Source organism: Xenopus laevis, chromosome 5L (assembly GCF_017654675.1).
Source record: "Xenopus laevis strain J_2021 chromosome 5L, Xenopus_laevis_v10.1, whole genome shotgun sequence".
Taxonomy (NCBI): Eukaryota; Metazoa; Chordata; class Amphibia; order Anura; family Pipidae; genus Xenopus; species Xenopus laevis.
The window spans coordinates 124,112,901-124,136,813 of NC_054379.1; the positions used below are offsets into that span (position 1 = coordinate 124,112,901).

Consider the following 23,913-nt stretch of genomic DNA (forward strand, 5'->3'; position numbering starts at 1 on the left):
AAGCAATTAGATGCTTGTCTTTCTAATCTAGATCTAAAGGAAGAAGTATGGGAGCAGAGTACAGGGCACTTATAGTTTGCCATTCAGAACTTCAAATTGAAACAGAATAGCAGATTTGAGGCTAGATGGGGAAGGCATACATTTTTTTTAGGGTATAATATTTGGACCTGTTATTCAGAATGGCTGGTACCTGGGGTTTTCTGGATAAGGGGTATTTTCATAATTTGGATCTCCATACCTTAAGTCTACTAAAAAATAATGTTAACATTGAATAAACCCAAAAAATTTGAATATTTGAAAATATCAATAATTATAAGAAGCAGCTAGCATAATTTATGTCCAAGATGACAGTAAAGGCATAGGACCTGTTATCCAGAATGCTCAGGACCTGGGGTTTTCAGGATAACGGATCTTTCTGTAATTTGGATCTTCAAACCTTAAGTCTGCTAGATAATCATTTAAACATTAAATAAACAGAAAGGATTGTTTTCCTTACAGTAAGGATTAATTATATCTTACTTTGGATCAAGTACACGCTACTATTTTATCATTACAGAGAAAAAGGAATTAATTTTAAAAAATTTGGATTATTTGATTATAATGGAGTCTATGGGAGATGGCCTTTCCGTAATTCGAAACTTTCTGGATAATGGATCCCATATCTGTACATTAATATATTAATATTGGGAGGCCCAGTGCTTTGTTCTGCAACAGTTGTCCAACTATGATGAACCTCCTGGCAGTTCTTTAAGAGATCATACCCTTATTTATTGGTAGGGTTTACTGAACTACAATACTTATTGTTAAATGCATCACTTCTAAAACACGGGACTCCCAACAAAGACATACTTTCCTTTGCTTAATCTAATAAGCAGTTGGTGAAATGTCCCTGTTGTGGTGGTAACAATGGAAGCTAAGCATATCGGACATCCCTAGTACATGCTGTAATTGTGTTGTGTGGCCCTAGCAAATAGAGATGCACCGGATCCACTATTTTGGGATTTGGCCGAATCCTGGATCCTTCATGAAAGATTCAGGCAAACAACGAACCAAATCTGAAGCCTAATTTGCATATGCATATAAAGCTGGCCATAGACGCAAAGATCCGATCGTACGAATTGTGGATTCGTACGATTTTCGGACCATGTGTGGAGAGTCCCGACATTTTTCGTCCGTCGGAGATCGGTCGTTTGGTCGATCGGACAGGTTAGAAAATTTCTGTCGGCTGCCGATAATATCTCTGCGTGTATTGCCGATCGTACGATTTTCAGAGGGAGACTGTCACTAGTGTTGTCAGACATAAGTATCGTACGATTGCTGTCAGGGGCAAAACATTGGGTGATCTGTTCTTATTTGATCGGAATGGTAAAGACTTTGATCTGAATGGTTAGTGGAGGGTCGGGAGATGGGAAAGTCCGATCGTACGTTGATTCGTACGATCGGATCTTTGCGTCTATGGCCAGCTTTAGGGGTGGGAAGGGTGAAAGAACCACGCAATGAGGAGTTATTTTTTTACTACCTGATTGTGTGACGTAAGACATGTGATTTTAAGAATTCAGATTCAATTTGGCCAGTCACGAGGATTTGGCCAAATGTGAATCTTGCTGAATAATGATGGGCGAATCTGTGAATTTACCGCAAAATAATGTAGACGCAAGTGGCAATTTTTACACACACAACTATTTGGTCCAAATGCATTAAAGTCAATGACAATTTTTATGCACGCGACAATTTTAAGGCGTACCAATTTTTTTTTTTGATTTTTCACGGGCGAGCAGGAGAACGTGGCAATGAATTAATGTCTGGTGAATTTATTCGCCCACCACTTTTGCTGAAAAAGTCGGAATAACAAACCAAATCCTTGTTTTGTGCATCCCTACTTGCAAAGGAGTTTAAAGTACATCTGGGTTATAACTGGAGCTGGAATATCAGACAGACTTGACAGTAGAAGCTGGTTTCAGTGCAGTAAGGGGGCATATTTAACACTGAAGACAAACAGCACTGATGATGTTGCCCATAGCAGCCAATCAGATGCTTTTGTTTTCTAACTCGTAAGTGACTGTTCAAATCTAATTGCTGATTGGTTCCTATGAGCAACATCACCTGTGAAGTTTGTCACCAGTGTTAATAAATACACCCCTCAGTACAGGATTAGGAGGTATTCTGTTAATAGGATCAATTACAGCAAAGGAGCTAATTAATTCCACCCACCAGATTAAATCTCATCCATCTCTCTCTCTCTCCAGACCATGGCACCCTATTCATTTCTCTGCAGTACCAAATACATTAAAAGAAAAATAGTCTGACATGCAGTTTCTGCAAATGGTTACATTATGAAATCATGCGTTTCAAACAAATTACGTCTGAATACTAAGGTACATAAAATAGCATGAATGACTACCAAACAAAATCCATCCTGATATAAATTATATTAATCTGATTAAGGAACAGAAAAGCTTAGAGAATAAAAAACATTTCCCAGGGTGCAAATACAGTTTGAATTCATTTTTTTCATAGCATGCTCTAAGGAATTCCGTCACTTTTATTTCTGAACAATCGTTTTGTCCAGATATCATGGATTATTTTAGAACAATCAGACTATTAAACAGGGGCGTAACAACAGTGCGCTGGGCCCTCCCGCCACAAAAATAAAGACATATAGACATACATTTAAAATTCTGCCTGCATTGCAAGCATAGAGAAGTTTAGAAAAACTCGTATACTGAAATAAGAAACATGAATGGTCGTTTAATACTCTGGATGCAAATTAAAGGCCTTTCATGTAAGAGCAAACTGTTGTTAAGATTTTGTAGTGCTATTACAGACTGTGGCATTTCAGTTCTAAGCACCATCATTTTCCCCTTGGGATTCCATATATGTCCTGGTAAGCAGACACTGTGCGCAGGAAAAATGCAGCATGTTGCGTCTCAACCTGCGTTCGGTGCCTACACGCGCCTGTGTGAGTACAGCCCCATTGAAAAAAGCTAAATGTGTCTATTCCTGCGCTCCCCTGCGGCTGAACGCAGAAAAACGGAACGCAGGGGAGCGCAGCTTCAACCACTCGTCAGTAAGAGCCCTAAGGGCTCTTACGCACAGGCGTTTTTTCCTGGGCAGTGCAGGAGTAGACGCACTCAATTATTGTCAAGGGGGCTGTACTCACACAGACGCATGTAAGAGCCAAACGCAGGTGGGACGCAGCATGCTGCATTTCACCTGCGTTCGGCGCATAAATGCGTCTGTGCGAGTACAGCCCCCTTGACAATAACTGAGTGCGTCTACTCCTGCGCTTCCCTGCGGCTGAACAGAAGAATGCGCAACGCAGGGGAGCGCAGGAAAAACTACCCATATGTAAGAGCCCTAAAGGGTTTTTGCACAAAATTTGGCTGCAAATGAGCACTCGGGAGACAGTCTTTCCATAATTCGAAGCTTTCTGGATAACAGATCCTATATATATATATATATATATATATATATATGTATATGATTTCAGTTTTACTGTTCTGCACTATGGATCAAACAGTTGAGAAAGTATGCCCTTTGTTTTGTCTTCCAGTGGTGAGACTGTAACAAGGGTATGTGATTATTGTTATTATTAACCTTTATTTATATAGCACAGACAGTCTGCAGTGCTTTACAGGGATTATATATTAATCACATCGGCCACATGTCTCGAGAACAGGAAGAACATACAGATTCCTTGCAGATAGTACCAGGAGTCAAAAGTAGCATCCCACTACTGCATAACAGAAATGCGAACGACTAGGCAGGCACAGTTCAGCATAGAGAATATATCTATATCTATATATATTTCCTTTCACTCTGCATTTGACAAAATTTCCACTTGCATTTATTTCAAGATAACTCATTTAAAAACTGTTTCTAGATTAAAGATAGCGGAGGCTATCTAAGCATGCAGTAAGTGCATGCACTTTGCAATCAATGGTTCCAATCAAGCAATGTTCTAATGTGTGTGCTGAATACCTGATTCTTCATTGTTAGCCTTGACAGGATGGTCATCTTGAAATTAAGCCCATAGCCCTTTTCAATAAAGTGATGAATTCTGGATTAATCAGGGAGATGAGCAAATCAGGGTTCTCATACAAAGACATGAATAACGGAGAACCTTGTAAAACAAATCCTCCCAAAAAGTAACTGGAAATGATTGTACCTCTAGAAGACATAACAGGTTGGACTGCTATGAAAATGTCTAATGATTATGTACACTAGAATAAAAGTTAAATCAAAGCAAGTTCAGACACAATTCTTGGTTTTGGAGACTCAAAACTATCAGTTTAACAGTAACGCAGTAAAAGTAAAGGATCCATTAATAGTTGCTGTATTTTAAATTGAAGTCAAGGATACAGTAGTAGCTGGGGCCAAGATAACTGCAAAACATATAAATCAAATACAGACACTGATATTTTTGCAAAGAACTAGCTAATAAATTACCCCCGATACATTAGAAGGAATGCATTTTCATCTTTGGGTTTGCGCAATTTAATTATTTTTGCTGCGACTGCAGGATTTATTTTCTAAACCAGAAGATTTATCTTCATATTTATTGTGCCAAATAGTAATTTCCTACGTCTGTGTATAACTTTTTTATAAAGACTTTGGAGAAGGAGAAAAAAACAAAGAAGGAAAATGGCAATTGTTTCTAAATGTCTTAACTATCAGCTTGACAAAAAGTCCACTTAACTGTAGTGGCTGTGAAATAAATCTGTTTCATAAATGGCTTTATCATTTTCATGATTTTTTTTTAAACTTCCCAGCCAATTTCTCCCACATCAAAGAACACAAATTTCATAATGATCGCACGTAGTATCTGATTGATTCCACCATTGATATGTCATGTCCAGGAGTGACACAGCATGGTTGACTTGTTTGCAGCAGGGTGGGGGAAGCACAATACTTATCCAACTCAAAGCATTAAGAAAAACCTAATAAAGCATATTTGTAAAATAGATTTATTACACACCCGCTAGCGTTTGGATGTAGGCTTATAGGTACGACATGCTTATTAAGGCCATTTTGCTAAGTAAAAATGAGTGGCTCCATAATATTAGGTGATTTAAGATTCTTATTTTAGACAAATGTGGCATTTTTATTTATTTGTAGTGTTTTTTTCATTGTCATTTACTACAAATTCTTTCTAACGTTTAAGCCGCTTGATTTGGAACCCGTACAATGTTGCTTTTCCCTAAAATACAGTTTACACTCCATACACTGTTCTTTACATACCCTGTACTTTACATAGTCTATCTTACAAAAACTATATAAAATTGTATCTGTTACACTGTATACAGTATATTAGTGTTTGGGTTTGAACTAAAAAAGTACAGTTTTAATAATTCATTTTTTTCTTGCTTTTTCTGAATTTCAACTTTTAAGGGTAGGACTACATGGATGTTTTCCGCATGATCCAACGTGATACGACAAATTGCATGCGACGGAAATAAGGTAAGAGATAGAAATGTCGGAGGAAGTCACAGTGTTGATCCGACGCTAAACGACTGTTGGATGCAGACGCAGTGTCCAGTGTCTGCATCCGACAGTCGTGTAGAGTCTGATCAACGCTGCGACTTCATCCGACATTTCTATCTCTTACCTTATTTCCGTCACATACATTTTGTTGCCGGCGTTTTGTCGGATCATGCCGAAAACATCCGTGTATTCCTACCCTAAGGGTAGAACTTGACAAGCGTCTTGGACGCGATTCTGCTGGATCTAATGCGCTGCACCAAAACGCAGGCGTCAAGTCGGATGCGACGGAAAACAAGGTAAGAAATACAAGTGTCGGATTGTGTTGCAGCATTCGTCCGATGCGACTGTCTGATGCAAATGCTGCACGCTGCATCGGATCAGGCAGAATTGCGTCCAAAACGCTCGTCTAGTTCTACCCTTAATCTGCTAACAGAACAATTGTGAATAAGCTGTGAGTGATCAAAATAGATGCTAAGGTTGCTGTCTGAAAAGCAGCAGACACCAGAGATTTTTCAGGAATCCCATAGCAGTAATATTTGGGCACATTAGTGAAATGATCTGCCACTGGGTCTATACTGCTGCCTGTGTGCTGAAGGTGTTAGTAATAGACACATACTGGCATGTAGAGATGCGCTGTTTTCGCTTACTTCTTTAGGGCTGAAGGTATCAATAGACGTACTGACGTGCCATTACACTAAACTAAAGAAGTATGGCGTCACTACGTGCCAGTAAGTGTCTATTGCTAACACCTTCAGCATACAGGCAGTAGTACAGACCAAGTGGCAGATCATTTCACTAATGTGCCCAAATATTACTGCTACGATTACTCGATTCCTGTAATTTAATGTTAATGGTTCAAAGAATGTCAGGCTGAATGGTTGTCCCCCACACATATTCACCTCACCAAATCTGGCCCTCGTTGCAAAAAGTTTGGGCACCCCTGACCTAGACATTCTGTACTCAGTTGGCATTCATGACACCGCTCTTTCATGGTTTACATCTTATCTGTCTGACTTTAGAGTTGCTTTCTCTGTTGGAAAAATACTGTACTATATGCCGATGAGTATGTTCTACATCCCTGCCTCAACCAAAGATGAGTTCATGGTACTACTTGTGTTTTGGATGAAATGGAATATTCTACTGGAGAATGGGATATGCCTGATGCCCTGGTAGTTTTTTCCCCTCAACTAATCTTTATTCTATATGTTTTGCTTTGTCATGTATCATTTTCATTTGTAAATGAATCCCAATTTTTAAGAATTTTAAAAGAAAAACAAATTCTACTGTACTACAACAGAAACATTCCATTTACCAAATATTTGAAATTTTTGGTGTTTCATAGATCACAGGGTAGAAAGGTTACTTCTCTTTATAAAAAGTTTTTCTAATTGTTTACAAGATGTAATTCCGGGGCAATGGTAACATATATACAAATGTGATTATTTTTTTATTTTACAAATAGCCCCAGAATTACTCCACTTGCCTTTACATATACAGTATTTACTACTGTATGTCAAATTTTACAGTTTTAAAACTAAAATATCTGAAGACAGCATAAGAAGCTGGTGTCAAATGAAAGGGCCAGTAATACAAAAATCAAGTTGCAGGAAGAGAGACAGGTAATTAGATTAACAGCAGTGATCCCCATCCAGTGGCTCTTGGGCATCAACCCCTTGGAGGTTGCTCCCTGTGGCCTCAAAGCAGGTGCTTATTTTTGAATTCCTGGTTTGGAGGCAAGTTTTAGTTGTATAAAAACCTGGTGTACTGTCAAACAGAGTCTCCTGTAGGCTACTAGTACAGAGTAACCAATCACAACCCTTATTTTGCACCCCCAGGAACTATTTTCTTGCTTACGTTGTTCCCCAACTCTTTTTACTCTTGAATGTGGCTCACAGATAAAAAAAAGGTTGGGGAACCATGAGTTACAGTATGTTAGGGTCTATCTATATATATATATATATATATATATATATATATATATATATATATATATATATATATATATATATATATATATATATATATCAGACCCTGGCGTTGAAGTTAGGAATTCCAAGGAACTCTTAGAGAGAGTCCAAGAACAATTTATGTGATTTATGTGACCATGGGTATGTGCAGCGTGTAGCGAGTAGTTCAATTTGAGTACAGGGTGACTGCAGTGGCAGTTTGCCTGCTGGATCTGGTAGAGTATTTTGAGCTATTTTAAAAAATCAGCCTTTTCACATTATCCAGGCTTCTACCCTCAAATGACATCACTTCTGTGTTTATGACATCACCCCTTTCATAGTGGGAGGTGGTTTGCAGGTTGGGAGTAAAATGATTGTGTGTGGGTGGCTGGTCCAAGGAGAAAAAAACAATATATGAAGTGGTTTGGAGAATGGGGTCAAGTGAGGTCCACCCAATTAGACCTGAAAGTGCCAACTCCCAGGTGCTGAAATGATTTGGGACTATCTATATAAATATTTGTAAAGGTTGCAACTTGTAGTGCAGTATTACTGCCCCTATATACAGAAAGAACTTAAACTACAAAGGACATAAAAGAATTAGTCATTGATTGTATGTGCTTTTAGGTTGAAGCATTCTATGGCAGAATCCTCTGACATGATACAGTAGATATACAGCAGGTAACTGGAAAAGCCACTTGCTAGTGTTCCAGTACTATATACAGGGCACTAATATAACCATGCAGTCCTTTTGTTCGTGCAGTGTCTTATGATCGGTAGTCCTTTTTACTGTATGGCTTATTTCCCAAAATGTTGTCAACCTCATTGACAATATGAGATGTCATCTTTGGAAGAACCTAGAAAATGAAATGAAATTAGTAAGTGAAATAAAACAATGTATACGTAGTCTGTACTTCTTCCTCAAAACAAACAGTACAGGAAAAGTTTTGTTTGCAATGCATCAAATTCATAATGAAATCCAACCATTCTTCTCTTCCAATCCATCCAATCTCTTGATCCTATGGGAAATGAAAGTCAAAAAAACAACACCCCATTCATCTGTAGACAGCATCAGAAACTCTCTACTTGCTCCCTCTCCCACCTGAGCAGAGGGCTCCATGGGACAGATTTTAATACACTACTACAGAAAAATATAATGATAGTCTATTTTAAAGATATGACAGTTCGGCTTAGATATTGTAATAATAATAATAGTAGTAGTAAAAATAGTAATAATAATATAATATATTTTTTCATGCAAGGTATAAAATAAGGGCACACAGGCTTTCCTTCTAATTAAGGTAGAAAAGGAAAATTATTCTGAAAATGTAATTTTTTTTCCGTAGTATACAGATTTATAATATGCCTATATGCATATATTTTTTATTTTTTGTCAAAGGCTGCTCTGAGATTTAAAATCAGTTTGTTCATCCTTCTGGCCTAAAGTCCCTAGGAACTGTGGAGTGTTGGTGTGGCTTAAAGGAGAAATAAAATGTAACCAAAGAAGTAGGGCAGAAATGTTGTACATTATGTTTTTGGCTTCCGTACCAGCCCAATATAATCGCAGTAAAGATCTGTGTCTCCAAAGATGCCCCAGTAGCTCCCCGTCTTCTTTTCTGCTCATTCACTGCACATGCTCTGTGCTGCTGTCACTTACTGAGCTTATACTGAATATATATATATATATATATATATATATATATATATATATATATATCATATAAATGTTACAATCTGCCCCTAAGTAAATCATTTAGATTATTGTTACATGCCAGCTTAAAAACCAGCACAATTAGCATCAAAATGTAATAATCAGCCGTGTGGTATAAGCTTAAATGACAATTCCCATTTTGTTCTGCTTGATTATTCATGACAACCCCTAAGCTTAGCTGCACAAAGCCCACTGAGCATGTGCATGTCACTAACACTCCCGTGACAACTTTGGGTCTAGATCATTACTAGTTTAGAGATGCTGAACCTTTAGGCTGGTTCAATCAGTTTGTAAAATACAGAATTTCTAGCTATATTCATTTTTAGGGTTAAGTTCTCCTTTAAAGGGGTCATCCACCTTTAAAGGAACAGTTCAGTATAAAAATAAAAACTGGGTAAATAGATAGGCTGTGCAAAATAAAAAAATGTTTCTCATATAGTTAGTTAGTCAAAAATGTAATGTACAAAGGCTGGAGTGACTGGATGTCTAATAGAACAGAACACTACGTCCTGCTTTTCAGCTCTCTAACTCTGAGTTAGTCAGTGACTTTAAGGGGGGCAACATGGGACATAATTGTTCAGTGAGTTTGCAATTGATCCTCAGCATTCAGCTCAGATTCAAAAGCAACAGATATGACCCATGTGCCCCCCACTCAAGTCACTGATTGGTTACTGCCTGTTAACCAATCAGTGGAAAGCAAGTGATCTGAAAAGCAGGAAGTAGTGTTCTGGCTATTATGTTAGACATCCAGTCACTCCAGCTTTTATAGATTACATTTTTGCCTAACTAACTATATTAGAAATATTTTTTATTTTGCACAGTCTATCTATTTATCCAGTTTTTATTTTTATACTGAACAATTCCTTTAAATTAACTAAGTATGATGTATAGAATGATGTTCTGTTGTGGTTTTTCATTTATTTAGCTTTTTATTCAGCAGCTATCCAGTTTGCAATTTCACCTAGTTGCTAGGGTACAACTTACACTAGCAACCATGCAATGATTTCAATAAGAGACTAGAATATGAATAGCGGAGGACTTGAATAGAAAGAAAAGTATTAAAATGTAGCAATAACAATACATTGGTAGCCTTACATGGGATTTGTTTTTAGATGGGGTCAGTGACCCCCATTTGAAAGCTGGAAAAAATCACAAGAAGAAAATTAATGCAAATATAATAAAAAAGAAAAACTGAAGACCAGCTGAAAAGGTGTTTAACTTAAAGGCGCATCCTTTAATGAGAGCGAGAAAAAGGAGATGGCAGCACCTATAAATAGCCAGATGGGCTGAACTATTTTTATAACTAGGAAAGGGTGTATGTCCCTTTCTGTGTAAGATAAGATGCTTGATTTTGCCAGGCACATATACAGTTCTTATTACAATAAACAACGGTGAATTTGAGACATCCCAAATCCAATGCAAATTAGATTCCCAAATCCAATCCACCTTATACAATTGGACACTTAAAACATTCACATACTGAATGATAAATTGGTAATTAGTTCAGCACAGCTGGTTACACAGAGATCAATGGAGTCTGCATCACATGCCTGAACAAATTGTTATTTAGCCACAAAGAATATCTGTTTTATACGGATGATGACAAACAGAGCGGAGCATCATTAGCAGCGTGCATTGGGCTGTTTTTCATGGTGCTCACATTGCTGCTTACTAATTCTTTTTGAAAAAGTCTTCCTATCATGCTTTATTAACCACATTCTAATTTGTAGAAGAGCTTTATCGGCAGGTTCAAACATTATTGAATTGCATTTTTTTTAAAACCCGACTATGGAAAAAAAAAATGGTAAAATCGATTACAATTTATTTGTGACTGTATTTTCTTGATTTATAGCATATTTACAAAAACACTCAAATCAAACTCTGTTGAGGAAAGCTTTATGGTGAGTGGATATACAGTAGGAGGGATCCCGTGACAGAAATGTGATTCTAAACTAATAAAATGTTGTTATCAAACTTCCTTACTTGTCTCACAGTAATAAAGCTTCAAAATGAAAATAATATAAAGAACAGAAAATAATTGCGAAAAACACAGGTACCGTAACAGTCTGAAACTCTACACTGCTATAAATTGCTGGATTCCAAACCTTAATAATTGGGGTTCAGTTTGTGCTGAAAACTGTGCTGTACAGAAATGTTGTTCAACATTTTCCATGAAATAATTTACTGTATATTAAAATAATATCATACACAGAAGTCTATGTTGACCTGGAACGGATGGGGGAGGGGCCACATTCAGCCCTCACGCTCCCATTCGGCTAGCCCAGTCCTATAGTTTCTTAATTGTGTAGTTCAACTGTATAACACTATTTAATATGTGCCAAATAGGAAGCAATCTTGCCATAATAGCATTACAGCTCCTCTTGCTGAATGTCAGCATATATAGTGAGTAATTAAACCTCCAAAATATTTCCAATGAACCTTACAGAGACGGTGCTGGATAATATTAAAGAGGCTGACATGCTATAAAGCATCTGGCCCAGTAGATCTCTTGGGTGAAAGATCTATTCAAAGCAACAAAAATAGAAGGAAATATTAACTACAATAAAAAAGCAATTTAGATCTATGTTTTGTTAGGATGAAATGGGCAAACGCAAGTAGTTACAATAGCTGAATATAATAGATGTGCTAAACAAAACACACACCAGAAAGGGTAGATACAGAAAATATCAGAGAAGATTAAAGCTGGCCATAGATGTTGATATTTTTAAAAGATCCGATCCTCATCGTGAGACCACGATCGTACGAATTGACCATCAACTAAAAAGACCAATTTGCCAGGAAAACAAAGTGGAGCTGCCTGCTTGTCCCTGCAAACATAGATAGATTGCACTGGGACCAACAAAGATTTTTTGACCTGGCCGATCAATTTCCTGACAGATTTTGCCCGAAAAATCGTAAGATGTACGATCGGTCAAATCCCACTAACCGCACGATAATTTGAAGGATTGGTCGGACATCTCAAAATTTGGTCGTTCAGCAAGAAGAATCGTCACGTCTATGGGGAGCTTTAGGGCAGAGCATGGCAAATAGGATAACCACAGAGGAGATTATCGGACAAGATCTTCAGGTGCATAAAGCAAACCAGGAATAAGCCCTATACCCTGAGACAAGTTTAGATGAAATGATATTGTCAATTTAATGGCACATTGAACATTCATCTTTTAGCCAAGTGCAATAAAAGTGGTACTTGCCTGTATGGCTCCTAGGTTTTCTACTAGTTGTTCAGGATTAGAGGAACCTAACAGAACAGAGCTCACACCCTCATTCCGCAGACACCAGGCTAGAGAATAAGCACAAGAGTAAGTCATGAGTAAGTCAAATCTTAGTAGTGAACTATATTAAAGAACTTATCCACTGCCAAGTGACTACTTGTGAAAAGGCAAGTGGGCTAATTCTGGAGATAATTAAAGGAATACTGACACTTTAACTACGGTGGCTGATGTTCCCCTGTCCTGTGGCTTCATTTTTTTTAAGGAAATCCTCTCTTGTTGTATACGTGCTCTAAGTACCCTTGATTATATTCCAAAAGGCATAAGTCCAGTTTATTTTTTGGAAGCAAATTGTATTTCTTACCTACAGCAAGCTGGGGAAGAGTACAGCCAAGCCGCTCTGCAATGGGCATCAGATCTCTGAGTTTTGTTTGCTGTTTACGTCCCTCTTCGCTTATTATTTTGTCTTTTAACCACTGGTAGCACTGAAATGAAAGCAAGTGATACTCTTTGTACTGTGCAAGCTAAGCAACTGAGAAACAGGCTATATGTCACTATATAGTTACATAGTACGTTAGGTTGACACACGTCCATCAAGTTCAACTTTTTAAGTCTATATATAACCTGCCTAACTGCCAGTTGATTCAGAGGAAGGCAAAAACCCCATCTGAAGCCTCTTCAATTTGTCTCAGAGGGGAAAAAAATTCCTTTCTGACTCGAAGAGGGCAATTGGACCAGTCCCTGGATCAACTTGTACTATGAGCTATCTTTCATGACCCTGTATTCCCTCACTTGCTAAAAAGCAATCCAACCCCTTCTTAAAGCTATCTAATGTATCAGCCTGTACAACTGATTCAGGGAGAGAATTCCACATCTTCACAGCTCTCGATGTAAAAATATGCAAGTCACTTATATCCTTAATGGGACTGAACCAGGCAAATCCATTATGGAAAAGGACCTTCTAGTCCTTGTAGATAATAAACTTGGCTGTAGCAAGCAATGCCAGTCAGCAGCATCAAGGGCAAATAAGGTCTTGAGCTGTATTAAAAAGGGCATTGATTCACAACCACTGCCTCCCAGGATGCTCTGAGAGTCAGTCTGCTCCATACACACCAATTCAGAGCTGTCCTCCCCAGCATCTTCACCCAATATGGCGAATCTGTTGCTTTGTACCAGCTGTGGACCTGCCACCCTACCCTTCCGTCCCCTACTTCACCTCTTGACTGTCACAAACCTGTCACTCTCATTATCTTCCACTGCCCCTTCTCCACCCCCACTACACTGGCCCCTGCCAGTGGTAAAGCAGAGCTTGATTGTGTGATTCCTATGTTTTACCCAGTGGTGCAACTATAGAGGCAGCAGACCTCGAGGTTGCCGGGGGGGGGCAGACTGCAGTGTCTGTTGCACATAAATCCCTCATCTTTTGTGTCTTAAAATTTGCACAATACCCACTGCAGCGTAAACAAGCTCGGGGGCAGTTTGAGCACAGGGTTGCGGTGCAAGCCGGATGGACCTGCCAACTATTAGTTACACCCAGTGTTGGACTGGGACACCAGGGGCCCACCCAAAAACTTTTGACTAGGGGCCCACCAATTAATCTTAGACCAGGGGCCCACTCTTAGTACTATTATTCTTCCTTCCTCACTCCTCTATTCTCCTTTTCTTTACATACGATAATCTATTATTCCATCTATTTAGCCACTTTGTTCTCATAGAAATAGGGAATAGCCATGAAATAGGCCAATGGCCATGTCTAGCAGCATGAGGGCCCACTGACACCTTGGCCCACCGGGACTTTTCCTGGTATCCCTGTGGGCCAGTCCGACACTGGTTACGCCACTGGTTTTACCTGTACCAATCAGGGGCGTTGCTACTATGAGACAAGGCGAGAATCTTGCCTCAGATGGCCAGTTGCAAAAAGCCTCTAGTGGTCACTTTAAGAACCAAAATCCTGTTGATTAAAGTGAAAATTCTGCTCTTCTTGTACAGAGAGTACAATTGGCCTAGCAATGCAGCCACCCCTTAATCCACTATGAGCGTGGGTGGAATGGGGGTGTCATCATCCAATAATCAACCCTAGAGCCAGTTCCCACTGGTATTTTTGGAGATTTGACACTAGTCGGATAGGTAATATTCCCACAGATGACAAAGTGCCCCATGTGTCACTCTTAGCATTAGCAAAGCAAGACTATAACTATATTGTAATAACAATTACAAATATATGATGGCTATATTTCTCTTATACTAATTCTATGCATACACCAAACACAGATTCACAGCTTGTGCATTTAAGTTATGCCTGAACCTCTAACTATCCTAATGGTAGAGCATCAAGTCCTAAAAGTCACACATCCTCAAGTGCCATATGTTTAAACCTCCTGCGCTCATGCTGGGAGGGCAAAAAACACACAGTTTACAGGCCCCTGGGAGACACCAAGTTTATTGCTGAAGCAGGGACCTGTTAACATCACAACTCAACTCTCTGAAAGGATAAGAAAATGGCAAAGCCCCATGTAAAATTAATGACAGATGTTATTATTTAAAAGCAAATATATTTCTTGTAACAAAATATAATTACCTTAAGTGATGCCCTTGCACTCTCAGGAACGCCATTTTCATATTTCCCGGTGATTATTCCACAAGCAAGAGGAGACCAAGTCATTGCTCCTACCCCTAAGAGAGAAGCATTGTAGGCTTAATTAATGGAAAGTGGCCATCCAATATAAAACAATCATTTCCTTTTTAAAAATCTTTGAGGCTACTGTATTCAATATAATAAGTATTATTTGTGCAGAACCAGAATTATCTTATGCATTTTAAACAAAAGAGTAAATGTAAAAAAGTATCTGAACTTGCCCAAATAACCTATCGTTGCAATGCATGTTTTTCTAAGTAAAACCGAGGTTCACCGTGAGCAAATCAGTGTTGTGTGTGGGGGCAACATGCAAAATGAACTTTGTATAGCTCCGTTATGAATGTGATGGCTAACTGAATCCTTAGAGCCTCAGCTCTTTTGTTTCTACTCTAAGTAAATGATCTCTTGTGTGTGTGTTACTTTGAACCCCTTACTGCTCCCGAACTTTTGCCCGCCCTCACAGTGAATTAGTCCCATTTATTAAAGGGGTGGTTCACCTTTAAGTTAACTTTTAGTATGTTATAGAATGGCTAATTCTAAGGCTACAGATTTATTATTGTTGCTACGTTTTAGCATCATACTGAAAGTTAATTTAAAGGTTTAAATGAGAAGGAAAGCTACGGAGGCATTTTATTGCCAATAGATTAGCTGCAATAGTGCAAGCTAGAATGCTTTATTTATTCTGTAGAATGTTTTATCATACCTGAGTAAAAAGCTCTAGAAGCTCTCTGTTTGTTTAGGATAGCAGCTGCAGTATTAGCTTGATGTGACATCACTTCCTGCCTGAGTCTCTCCCTGCTCACTTATAGCTCTGGTCTTAGATTACAGGAGAGAAGGGGGGGGGGAAAGAGGATCAAACTGAGCATGCTCACGCCCGGAGCAAGGAGGTTTAAGTTGAAGGCAGGAAGTCTGATACAGAAGCCCATGAGTACACAATAGAAGGAAATAAATGCTGTGTTTCTTTTGACAGAGGACTCAGAGCAGCACTACTTTGAGGATTTAATGGTGTATTTAGGTGGACCTTTCTGATAAGGCTTACTTAGTTTTAACCTTTCCTTCTCCTTTAAAGGGGTTGTTCACCTTTAAATTAACTTTTAGTATGAGGCAGAGAGTGATATTCTGAGACCATTTGCAATTGGTTTTCATTTTTATATTTGTGTTTTTTGAGTTATTTAGCTTTTTATTCAGCAGCTCTCTAGTTTGCAATTTCAGCAATCTGGTGGCTAGGGTCCAAATTACCCTAGCAACCATTCATTGATTTGAATAAGAGACTGGAATATGAATAGGAGAGAGACTGAATAGAAAGATGGGTAATAAAATGTAGCAATAACAATAATGTGCAGCCTTACAGAGCATTTGTTTTTCAGATGGGGTCAGTGACCCCTATTTGAAAGAAAAGAAAAAATGAAGACCTATTGAAAATATACTGCCATTTTCACCACAAGAGGGGTCCTTCCCAAAAGATACTAGGTAAGAGCAGTGAGATAAGAAATACCTATGGTATATTTACTATGACAGCTGGGATTATAAAGGTGACCAAAATAAATTGGTGCAATGAAGCACATACCCCTTTAATTATATGGCGTATAGCATATAAACTAGTTAGGTCTGTGACTGTATCCCTCCTCTTTGGGTGAAATGTTGTTGTTTAGCAGCTGGGTGATATCAGTGCACCCACACGAAGCTCCACTGATCGATCCATATTACTCAGTCCTTTCTTGTAAAGGAATCGATTAGCAAACTAGGCATACAACATAGGCCTGGTATTTACTCTACAAAATTTTATTGATCTACCAATTAGAGCGAGTCATATTGTTGCTTTTCAGCATTAAGGTTATACATAAATAGCTCGAAAGAGAAGTTGCATCAATAAGCAATAGCATGATAGCATGTAATCCTATGATGGCAGTTCTTTTATACACTCACGGCTAAGCCTCCGATACTGTGGGATCAATATGACACGTCAACCAAGCAACAATATATGAATGTCTTATTTGAGATTAAAGCGTACTGAATTGGATGTTGGGAACATTTACTACAGCAATAGGGAAATAATATAAAAATGGTTGTATGCAAGGAAGAAGCTATAGATGTAGAGAAGTTTGGGTTGTAACTGAACAACAGAGGGCTGTAGGTTGGGCAGCTGTTTTCTATAAATAATACGGCTGTTTTGCTCAGGTCCTGCTAAAACTAAGGTCAGCTCTGAAATGAAGCTTTTCTCTAAAAGAAAGAATTTATCAATTTCACAAATGTATCCACGCAGCCCATTACCGCCATTTTAGACCATTTTGCCGATGAATGCTTGTTGTCTAAATAAATCTGGAACCAATCAGCATGTAGATAAAACCCAACAGTAACTAAAAGAAACCATAAATAATATACATTGGTGTAACATAACTTCTACAAATACTAGGAGCAGACATTACCTATTTTATGGTAGAGCTCTGGCAGCTGCACCTCCACTTTCTCTCTTTGGAAAAGGTGATATTCTGCTTGTTCACATACTGGGGGTATCATGTTGAACTGCCTGGCTACAGAATAGGCTTCCTGCAAAAAAAGTACAAGTGCGGTCATTCCAGTTAATGTGTATGTGCCAGAATTATTCACATGCGGGTCATTATATAGGTATGGGACCTGTTATCCAGAATGCTCGGGACCTGGGATTTTCTGGATAAGGGAGCTTTCCATAATTTGGGTCTCCATACATTTTTAAGTCTGCTTAAAATTAGTTCAAACATTAAACCCAACAAGACTGTTTTAACTCTAAGGATTAATTATATCCTAGTTTGGATCAAGTACATGGTACTGTTTCTTTATTACAGAGAAAAAGGAAATCAATGTTAAAAATCTGAATTATTTAATTAAAATGGAGTCGCTGGGAGACAACCTTCCCGTAATTCTGAGCTTTCTGGATAACGGATTTCTAGATAACCGATCCCATACCTGTACTCCAACAATTTATTTAAAAGCTGTATACGGTCCCCCAAAATATAAAAGCATTACAAAAAAATTAACACATTACCATTGAGACACTTCTGTAACTTGGTTATTGGTTGCTTTGTATGTAAATTTGTATGTTCAATGTATACGCCCATTTATTGTCCAGCATTGCAGAATATTTTGCCACTTTATTACGTGTTAAAATATGGGGCACATTTACAAAGCTCGAGTGAAGGATTCGAATTAAAAAAACTTCGAATTTAGAAGTGTTTTTTTGGCTACTTCGACCATCGAATGGGCTACTTCGACCTTCGACTACGACTTCGACTACGAATCGAACGATTCGAACTAAAAATCGTTCGACTATTCGACCATTCGATAATCGAAGTACTGTCTCTTTAAGAAAAACTTCGACCCCCTAGTTCGGCAGCTAAAAGCTACCGAACTCAATGTTAGCCTATGGGGAAGGTCCCCATAGGCTTGCCTGTGTTTTTTTGATCGAAGGATATTCCTTCGATCGTTGGATTAAAATCCTTCGAATCGTTCGATCGAACGAATAATCCTTCGATCGTACGATCGTACGATTAGCGCTAAATCGTTCGACTTCGATATTCGAAGGCGAACGATTTTAGTTCCTAGTCGAATATCGAGGGTTAATTAATAGTAATTCTGCCCCTATGTGTCTGATAATGTACATTATTTTTTCCTATAAATTAATTTGCAGTTAGTAGCAATGTCTTTTGGTGCTTTAACTCATTGCCATTTTTACTACAGATATGGGACCTGCTATCCAGAATCCTCGGGACCTGGGGCTTTTGGGATAACGGATCTTTCTGTAATTTGGATCTCCATACCTTAAGTCTACTAGAAAATCATGTAAATGTTAAAACTCAATAGGCTGGCTTTGCCTCCAATAAGGATTAATTATATATGATTAGTTTGGATCAAGTAAAAGGTACTATTATATTATTTCAGAGAAAAAGGAAAAGGAAACCTGTTTATCATATTAACATACTCAGGATAACACACAGGTATAGTATTTATGCTACAGCTAAAGATTGCTTTTCCATTGCCATAACCTTACGGCCAAGGTCTGGCTGTCTGTGGGCACATGGATCTTGAACAGGGGTACAATTATGCATTATTATAGTGTTCATTACAATAATTTAGTATCTCTTTTGTATTTCATGTACAGAGTGCTTTCTGGTAACTGTCAGCAGTATTAACATTTACAGTAACAGTGTTTATTTTACCCTTCCCCTTGCCATGTACAAATGAGGGTTGGTGATGGGGTGGCAATCAGTGGGTTCAGAATAATGGAACAGTTTTTGCTGGGGGGGGCAAGGAAATGAAGTTACACCCCTGAAAACGATTCTAATGAAGTTGTTAGAATGGAATTTTATGCAGATTATTGGGATACTGTTTATTGATTATTAGTGACAGTCGATTGATGAGTCACTTTGGGCCCACATTTCAATGAGAAAAATTAGACAGAAATTGAACACTAATTACTTTTGGGCTAATTAGTGAGAACTGATGTCTATTGGACAGCTTAGTTTATAGTGAAAGCATGAGCCCAATTTTCAGTAGGCTCTAGTAGAGCAGTTTTAGTGTGTGTGCTGATTTTGTTATGATGTGTATGAAGAGTATACTGTACCATAATCTCCATTGCACTCCAACGGGATGTTCCCCAGTACATCGCCATGCCCTGATTGATTACATAGGACATCGCTCGGACTATTTCTACAAAAGAAAAGATTTCAGATTTTAATGCAACAATGAGATTCTCTTTTCCATGAAACCTTCTGATGAGCAGAGACAGGCACTGTATTTCTTATATTCATGCAGCTTCTGCAGAGATGCGCTCATGTACAACCGGATCATAAATCCTGATCCATAAACATTTCAGTATTGCAGTTGGGCTGTCAAATGTAACCACTGCTAGCTGGTAAGGCCTCTGTGTCTTGTTAGGAAGCCCCTGGATCCACATTTTTGAAGGTTAATTATCATTGTTACAGAGCTATTAATAACATATTATCAAGGTCGTATATCCTATCTGTGTTGATGGGGGGAAGTCTTGTGTACAGCTTGACAGCTTGTTATTTTATATATTGTGTGTATATATAATATATATATATATATATATATATATATATATATATATATATATATGTATATGTATATGTATATATATATATATATATATATATATATATATATATATATATATATATATATAGTAGCAGGAATACTTTAAAGCTCAGAAAAGAATTATTATTGTTTTATTGTTACACAGACCTGCCTGCTGTACCGATGTCCATGACCAGCAGCTCTATGACACTTAAGTTGCAGCTCCTCACTTACCTTACAGGTTCCCTAAGACCATCAGTAGTACATGGGGTACACAATAAACTGCACTTGGTTGGTGCACTGTGCATGGATTAAAGGAGGGCTGTACTGCTGCCTTGAATCCAAAAGACAGGTGTAGGTTTGAAAGGGGATGGCAGATTTATCTGTACATGCTGCCCAATACTTGCATCAAATAATGAAATCTGATTTTCACAACTTGCTTTTGAGCTAAGAGCAAACGTTGTTTGTAGCATGTGGCATGTTATTCTTGTCAAATAATAAAATATGGCATCTTGGTTTTATATCATGGTGTTAAATGTTTTGGGATTCCAGCAATATCTGTGGATGTTAACTGCAGCAATATTTTATTTTATCATTTTCTGCTCATGGCACACGCGTCACTTTATCTGCCAGGGAGAAAAATGTTCCAGGAACCTACAGGTGCAAGGTCAAACATATATTTTCTTAGATAATGTTGTGGAAATGTAATATGTAAAAGTAAATGTCACAACTTGCCATTTAACTAGAGCAATGTCCTGTAGGCTTTATCCTTCCATTGTGATTACTATAACAAGGAGAATGTGATAAGTAACAGTGTAACTAGAGTCATCTATCATCCTACATTATATGTCTCCTTTCATTTATTAGTTCCTTTTGAAAAATCAATTGTTCCTCTGGCCCTCTTTGTGCTGACGGGCAACCGATGCACTGTGTGCAATTAATTCACATCCTGCAAAATCATTAATAGGTGATTAATGGGTCTGCCATTAGAGGGCAGCATTGCAACAAACATGTGCATGGCATTAACAAGAAAATTGCTTCTTTCTTGATTGTGATTTTATTTCCATGGCCATACTGTACCTCTGCATATAAACAAATGCGTATCCTTTTTTTCCTTGACAGATGCAAACTAACACCCGTTTTTGTTTCTGCAGTCCTATTCCAAGAGCACAAAGAAAACACTTTTATGCATAGTAACAAAGTGTAAAAAGTTTATAGTATGGCATGGCCAGGAAAATTGCATTTAGTATAAAACAATTTTTTTACTTCCTTGCCATCTCTAGACAGCAGTAAAATATATGGGTCTGCACAATCACAGAGACTGGTGGGACCTAACACTGTACACTAGGCACTTATTATATCAGTGCTACCAGAAATGAATGGCCAAACTGAGATTCTAATTTAACATCAAGATTATATTGTCTAAAACACATTAAATAAAGCCCACGCTGCTGCTCTGCAAATAACATCAGGTACTACACTGGCCTCTGATGCCCATGATCACCCTAGAAGGTTTTGGGTCACCTTGTTTTCTGTAATAAAAATAATAATCTTGGCAATACAAATGCTTTAGGGTAAGGGCACATCTGGTGATTCGGGGAGATTTAGTCATCTGGCGACTAATCGCCTCGTCTTTGCGGCAACTAATCTCCCCGAATGCCTTCCCTGTCTTGTGCCGGCTATAATGAAAAGTCACCTGCGGCATGGCACACGCGGCGATTCGTATTCCGAAGTCGCCCGAAGTTTCCTCGTGAGGCAACTTCGGAATACAAAGCACCGCGTGTGCCATGCCGCAGGCGACTTTTCATTATATTACAGAAAACAAGGTGAACCAAAAAGTGGACTATCCAGATTGCTATGGGTTACTGATTGCTATGGGTTACTGCCCAGGGCAAACTTTTATTACATAACCCCATAAGTTCCAAATAAAAGAAGGTACTGGAGGCAGCACTACTTTCTCTTATGGAAGGATGTATGTGGCTCCTCTGAAGCTCTCCTATTCTGCAAGCACAGGTTAAGGTAACTGTAATGTTTTGGGTAGCTGAGGATGAGTAGAGTATAACAGTGCTTTATTAGCAGAGACTCATGCAGCCATTACACAACAGTAACTTTCACTTTCACTTTTAAGCTGTCAGGAAGTATGCACAGTATAAGTCTGGGCACAGTGACATCTACAGGCCATTTGTACAAAACACCACAGTAACTCATTGAGTTGTCTTTAGTTTTAGAGAAACTGATATAACTGGCTCAAACAGAGGGAGGACAAATGCTTTTAGAACCAAAGGTAGTCAAAAAAAATGAGGGGCAATAGTATAATCCCTTGACCAATGTCCAGGTGCAGAAGGTATCTCAAAATTCTGGTAAGCTGACAAAATTTTTGTTTTTTGACCAATGTTCCGAAATTTCAACCATTGTCTGAAAACCTGTGAAACCTGTTTAAGACCTCCTTCTCAACCTCTAGGCCATCAAGCTAAATAACCAAGGCAGTGGTGAAGATTTTCCCCTCAATAAGAGGCTCAATACTGGAAGGTACCCAAAGAGGACTTAACCTTGCTAACCCATTGAGTAATGGATAACAATGTCTCCAAGGTCAGCCTGGAATTATGGCAATGAGTTAGATAGATATAATTGGTACTGGGCAAATAGTTCAGCCCACAGAGCATGTCAGCCTAGTGTCAAGGCTTGAAGAAAGCACTTTTTCCCCTCATGGAGGCTGTAGGCAATAAAATAACCCAGAGCCTTTCAAAATAAGCGTCACACTTCACAGCAAGGAAAGGGATTTTTTAAAAATCTGAAACCTTATCATGTTCTAAATTTAAGGCCTTTTTTGCAGCTACACCGAATGCCATCTAAGAGATTCTAAGAGAATATTAGACTATATCTAATATAGATAGGCTCTGCCTTCATGATTTCCTTCCACGGCAACTGGTCTCTTACAGGGGGACGGTTGTATAAAAAATGCTTGTTGTGGTATGCACAGCAGAATACTATTTGAGTGTTCACTCCCCTTCTCTCCGGTGTCATATCAAGGGGCACATTCACTAAGCTCGGGTGAATGAATTGAGGGAAAAAAACAAATTTCGAGGAGTTTTTTGTGCTCCTCGACTATCGAATTGGCGTAAATTCGCCTGAGTAGAATGATTCGAATAGATCGAGCGAAAAAACGCTGCTACTATTCGCCCATTCGATAGTCGAAGTTCTGTCTCTTTTAAAAATCATTCCACTGCCTACTTCGCCAGATTAAACCTACCGAATTGCTTTGAAAGCCTATGGGAAAGTCCCATAGGCTTTTTTTCTAAGTTTTTGATCGAATAAAAAGGCATTCGATCTAATGAAAATCCTTCGATCGAATATTCGCCGGGCGCTGGGCGAATATTCGCCCATTCGACTATTCGCCAGCGTGTAAATTCGCCCGAATTCCCTATTCGATTCTATTCCCCAGTCGAATTTCGAGGGTTTTAACCCCTCGAAATTCGACCCTTGATACATCTGCCCCTTAGTATCTTTGTCTGCCACTAAATCTGCTAGACAGCGGTTATAATTTGGTTGCACTATGTGGTGGAGGCACAAATAACCTGACTTTTATTGTCAAAGCTCCTTGGTGTGGCTTTGAAAAGATGCCCTGAAATTAACAGGCCATACCTCCCAACTGTCCCGTTTTCAGAGGGACAGTCCCTCTTTTGACAGCTCAACCCGCAGTCCCTTGTTTGTACTGGAAAGTCCTGTTTTTCTCTGCACTGAACAGCCAGAAAAAGAAACAATGTTTCTAACTTAATTGGCTTTTGGCAGAGAGCCCAGACAGCCACAGCTGCAGATCAGATACTTTTGTAACAATTTTGA

At 38.6% G+C, this 23,913-nt stretch overlaps 1 protein-coding gene across 1 annotated transcript in view; it reads right to left on the reverse strand.

The window, feature by feature from the left end:
* Positions 1 to 7,302: 7,302 nt before the first annotated feature.
* LOC108717042 (voltage-gated potassium channel subunit beta-1) overlaps positions 7,303 to 23,913 on the reverse strand; it is a 116,054-nt gene continuing 99,443 nt past the window's right edge. The window contains exons 9-14 of the mRNA XM_018263766.2: positions 19,601 to 19,686; positions 17,430 to 17,550; positions 14,947 to 15,041; positions 12,733 to 12,853; positions 12,351 to 12,439; positions 7,303 to 8,284 (exon numbers count right to left, since the gene is read on the reverse strand). Coding sequence (XP_018119255.1) covers positions 8,195 to 8,284; positions 12,351 to 12,439; positions 12,733 to 12,853; positions 14,947 to 15,041; positions 17,430 to 17,550; positions 19,601 to 19,686 — 602 coding nt within the window. The 3' untranslated portion in view covers positions 7,303 to 8,194. The remainder of the gene's footprint in view (positions 8,285 to 12,350; positions 12,440 to 12,732; positions 12,854 to 14,946; positions 15,042 to 17,429; positions 17,551 to 19,600; positions 19,687 to 23,913) is intronic.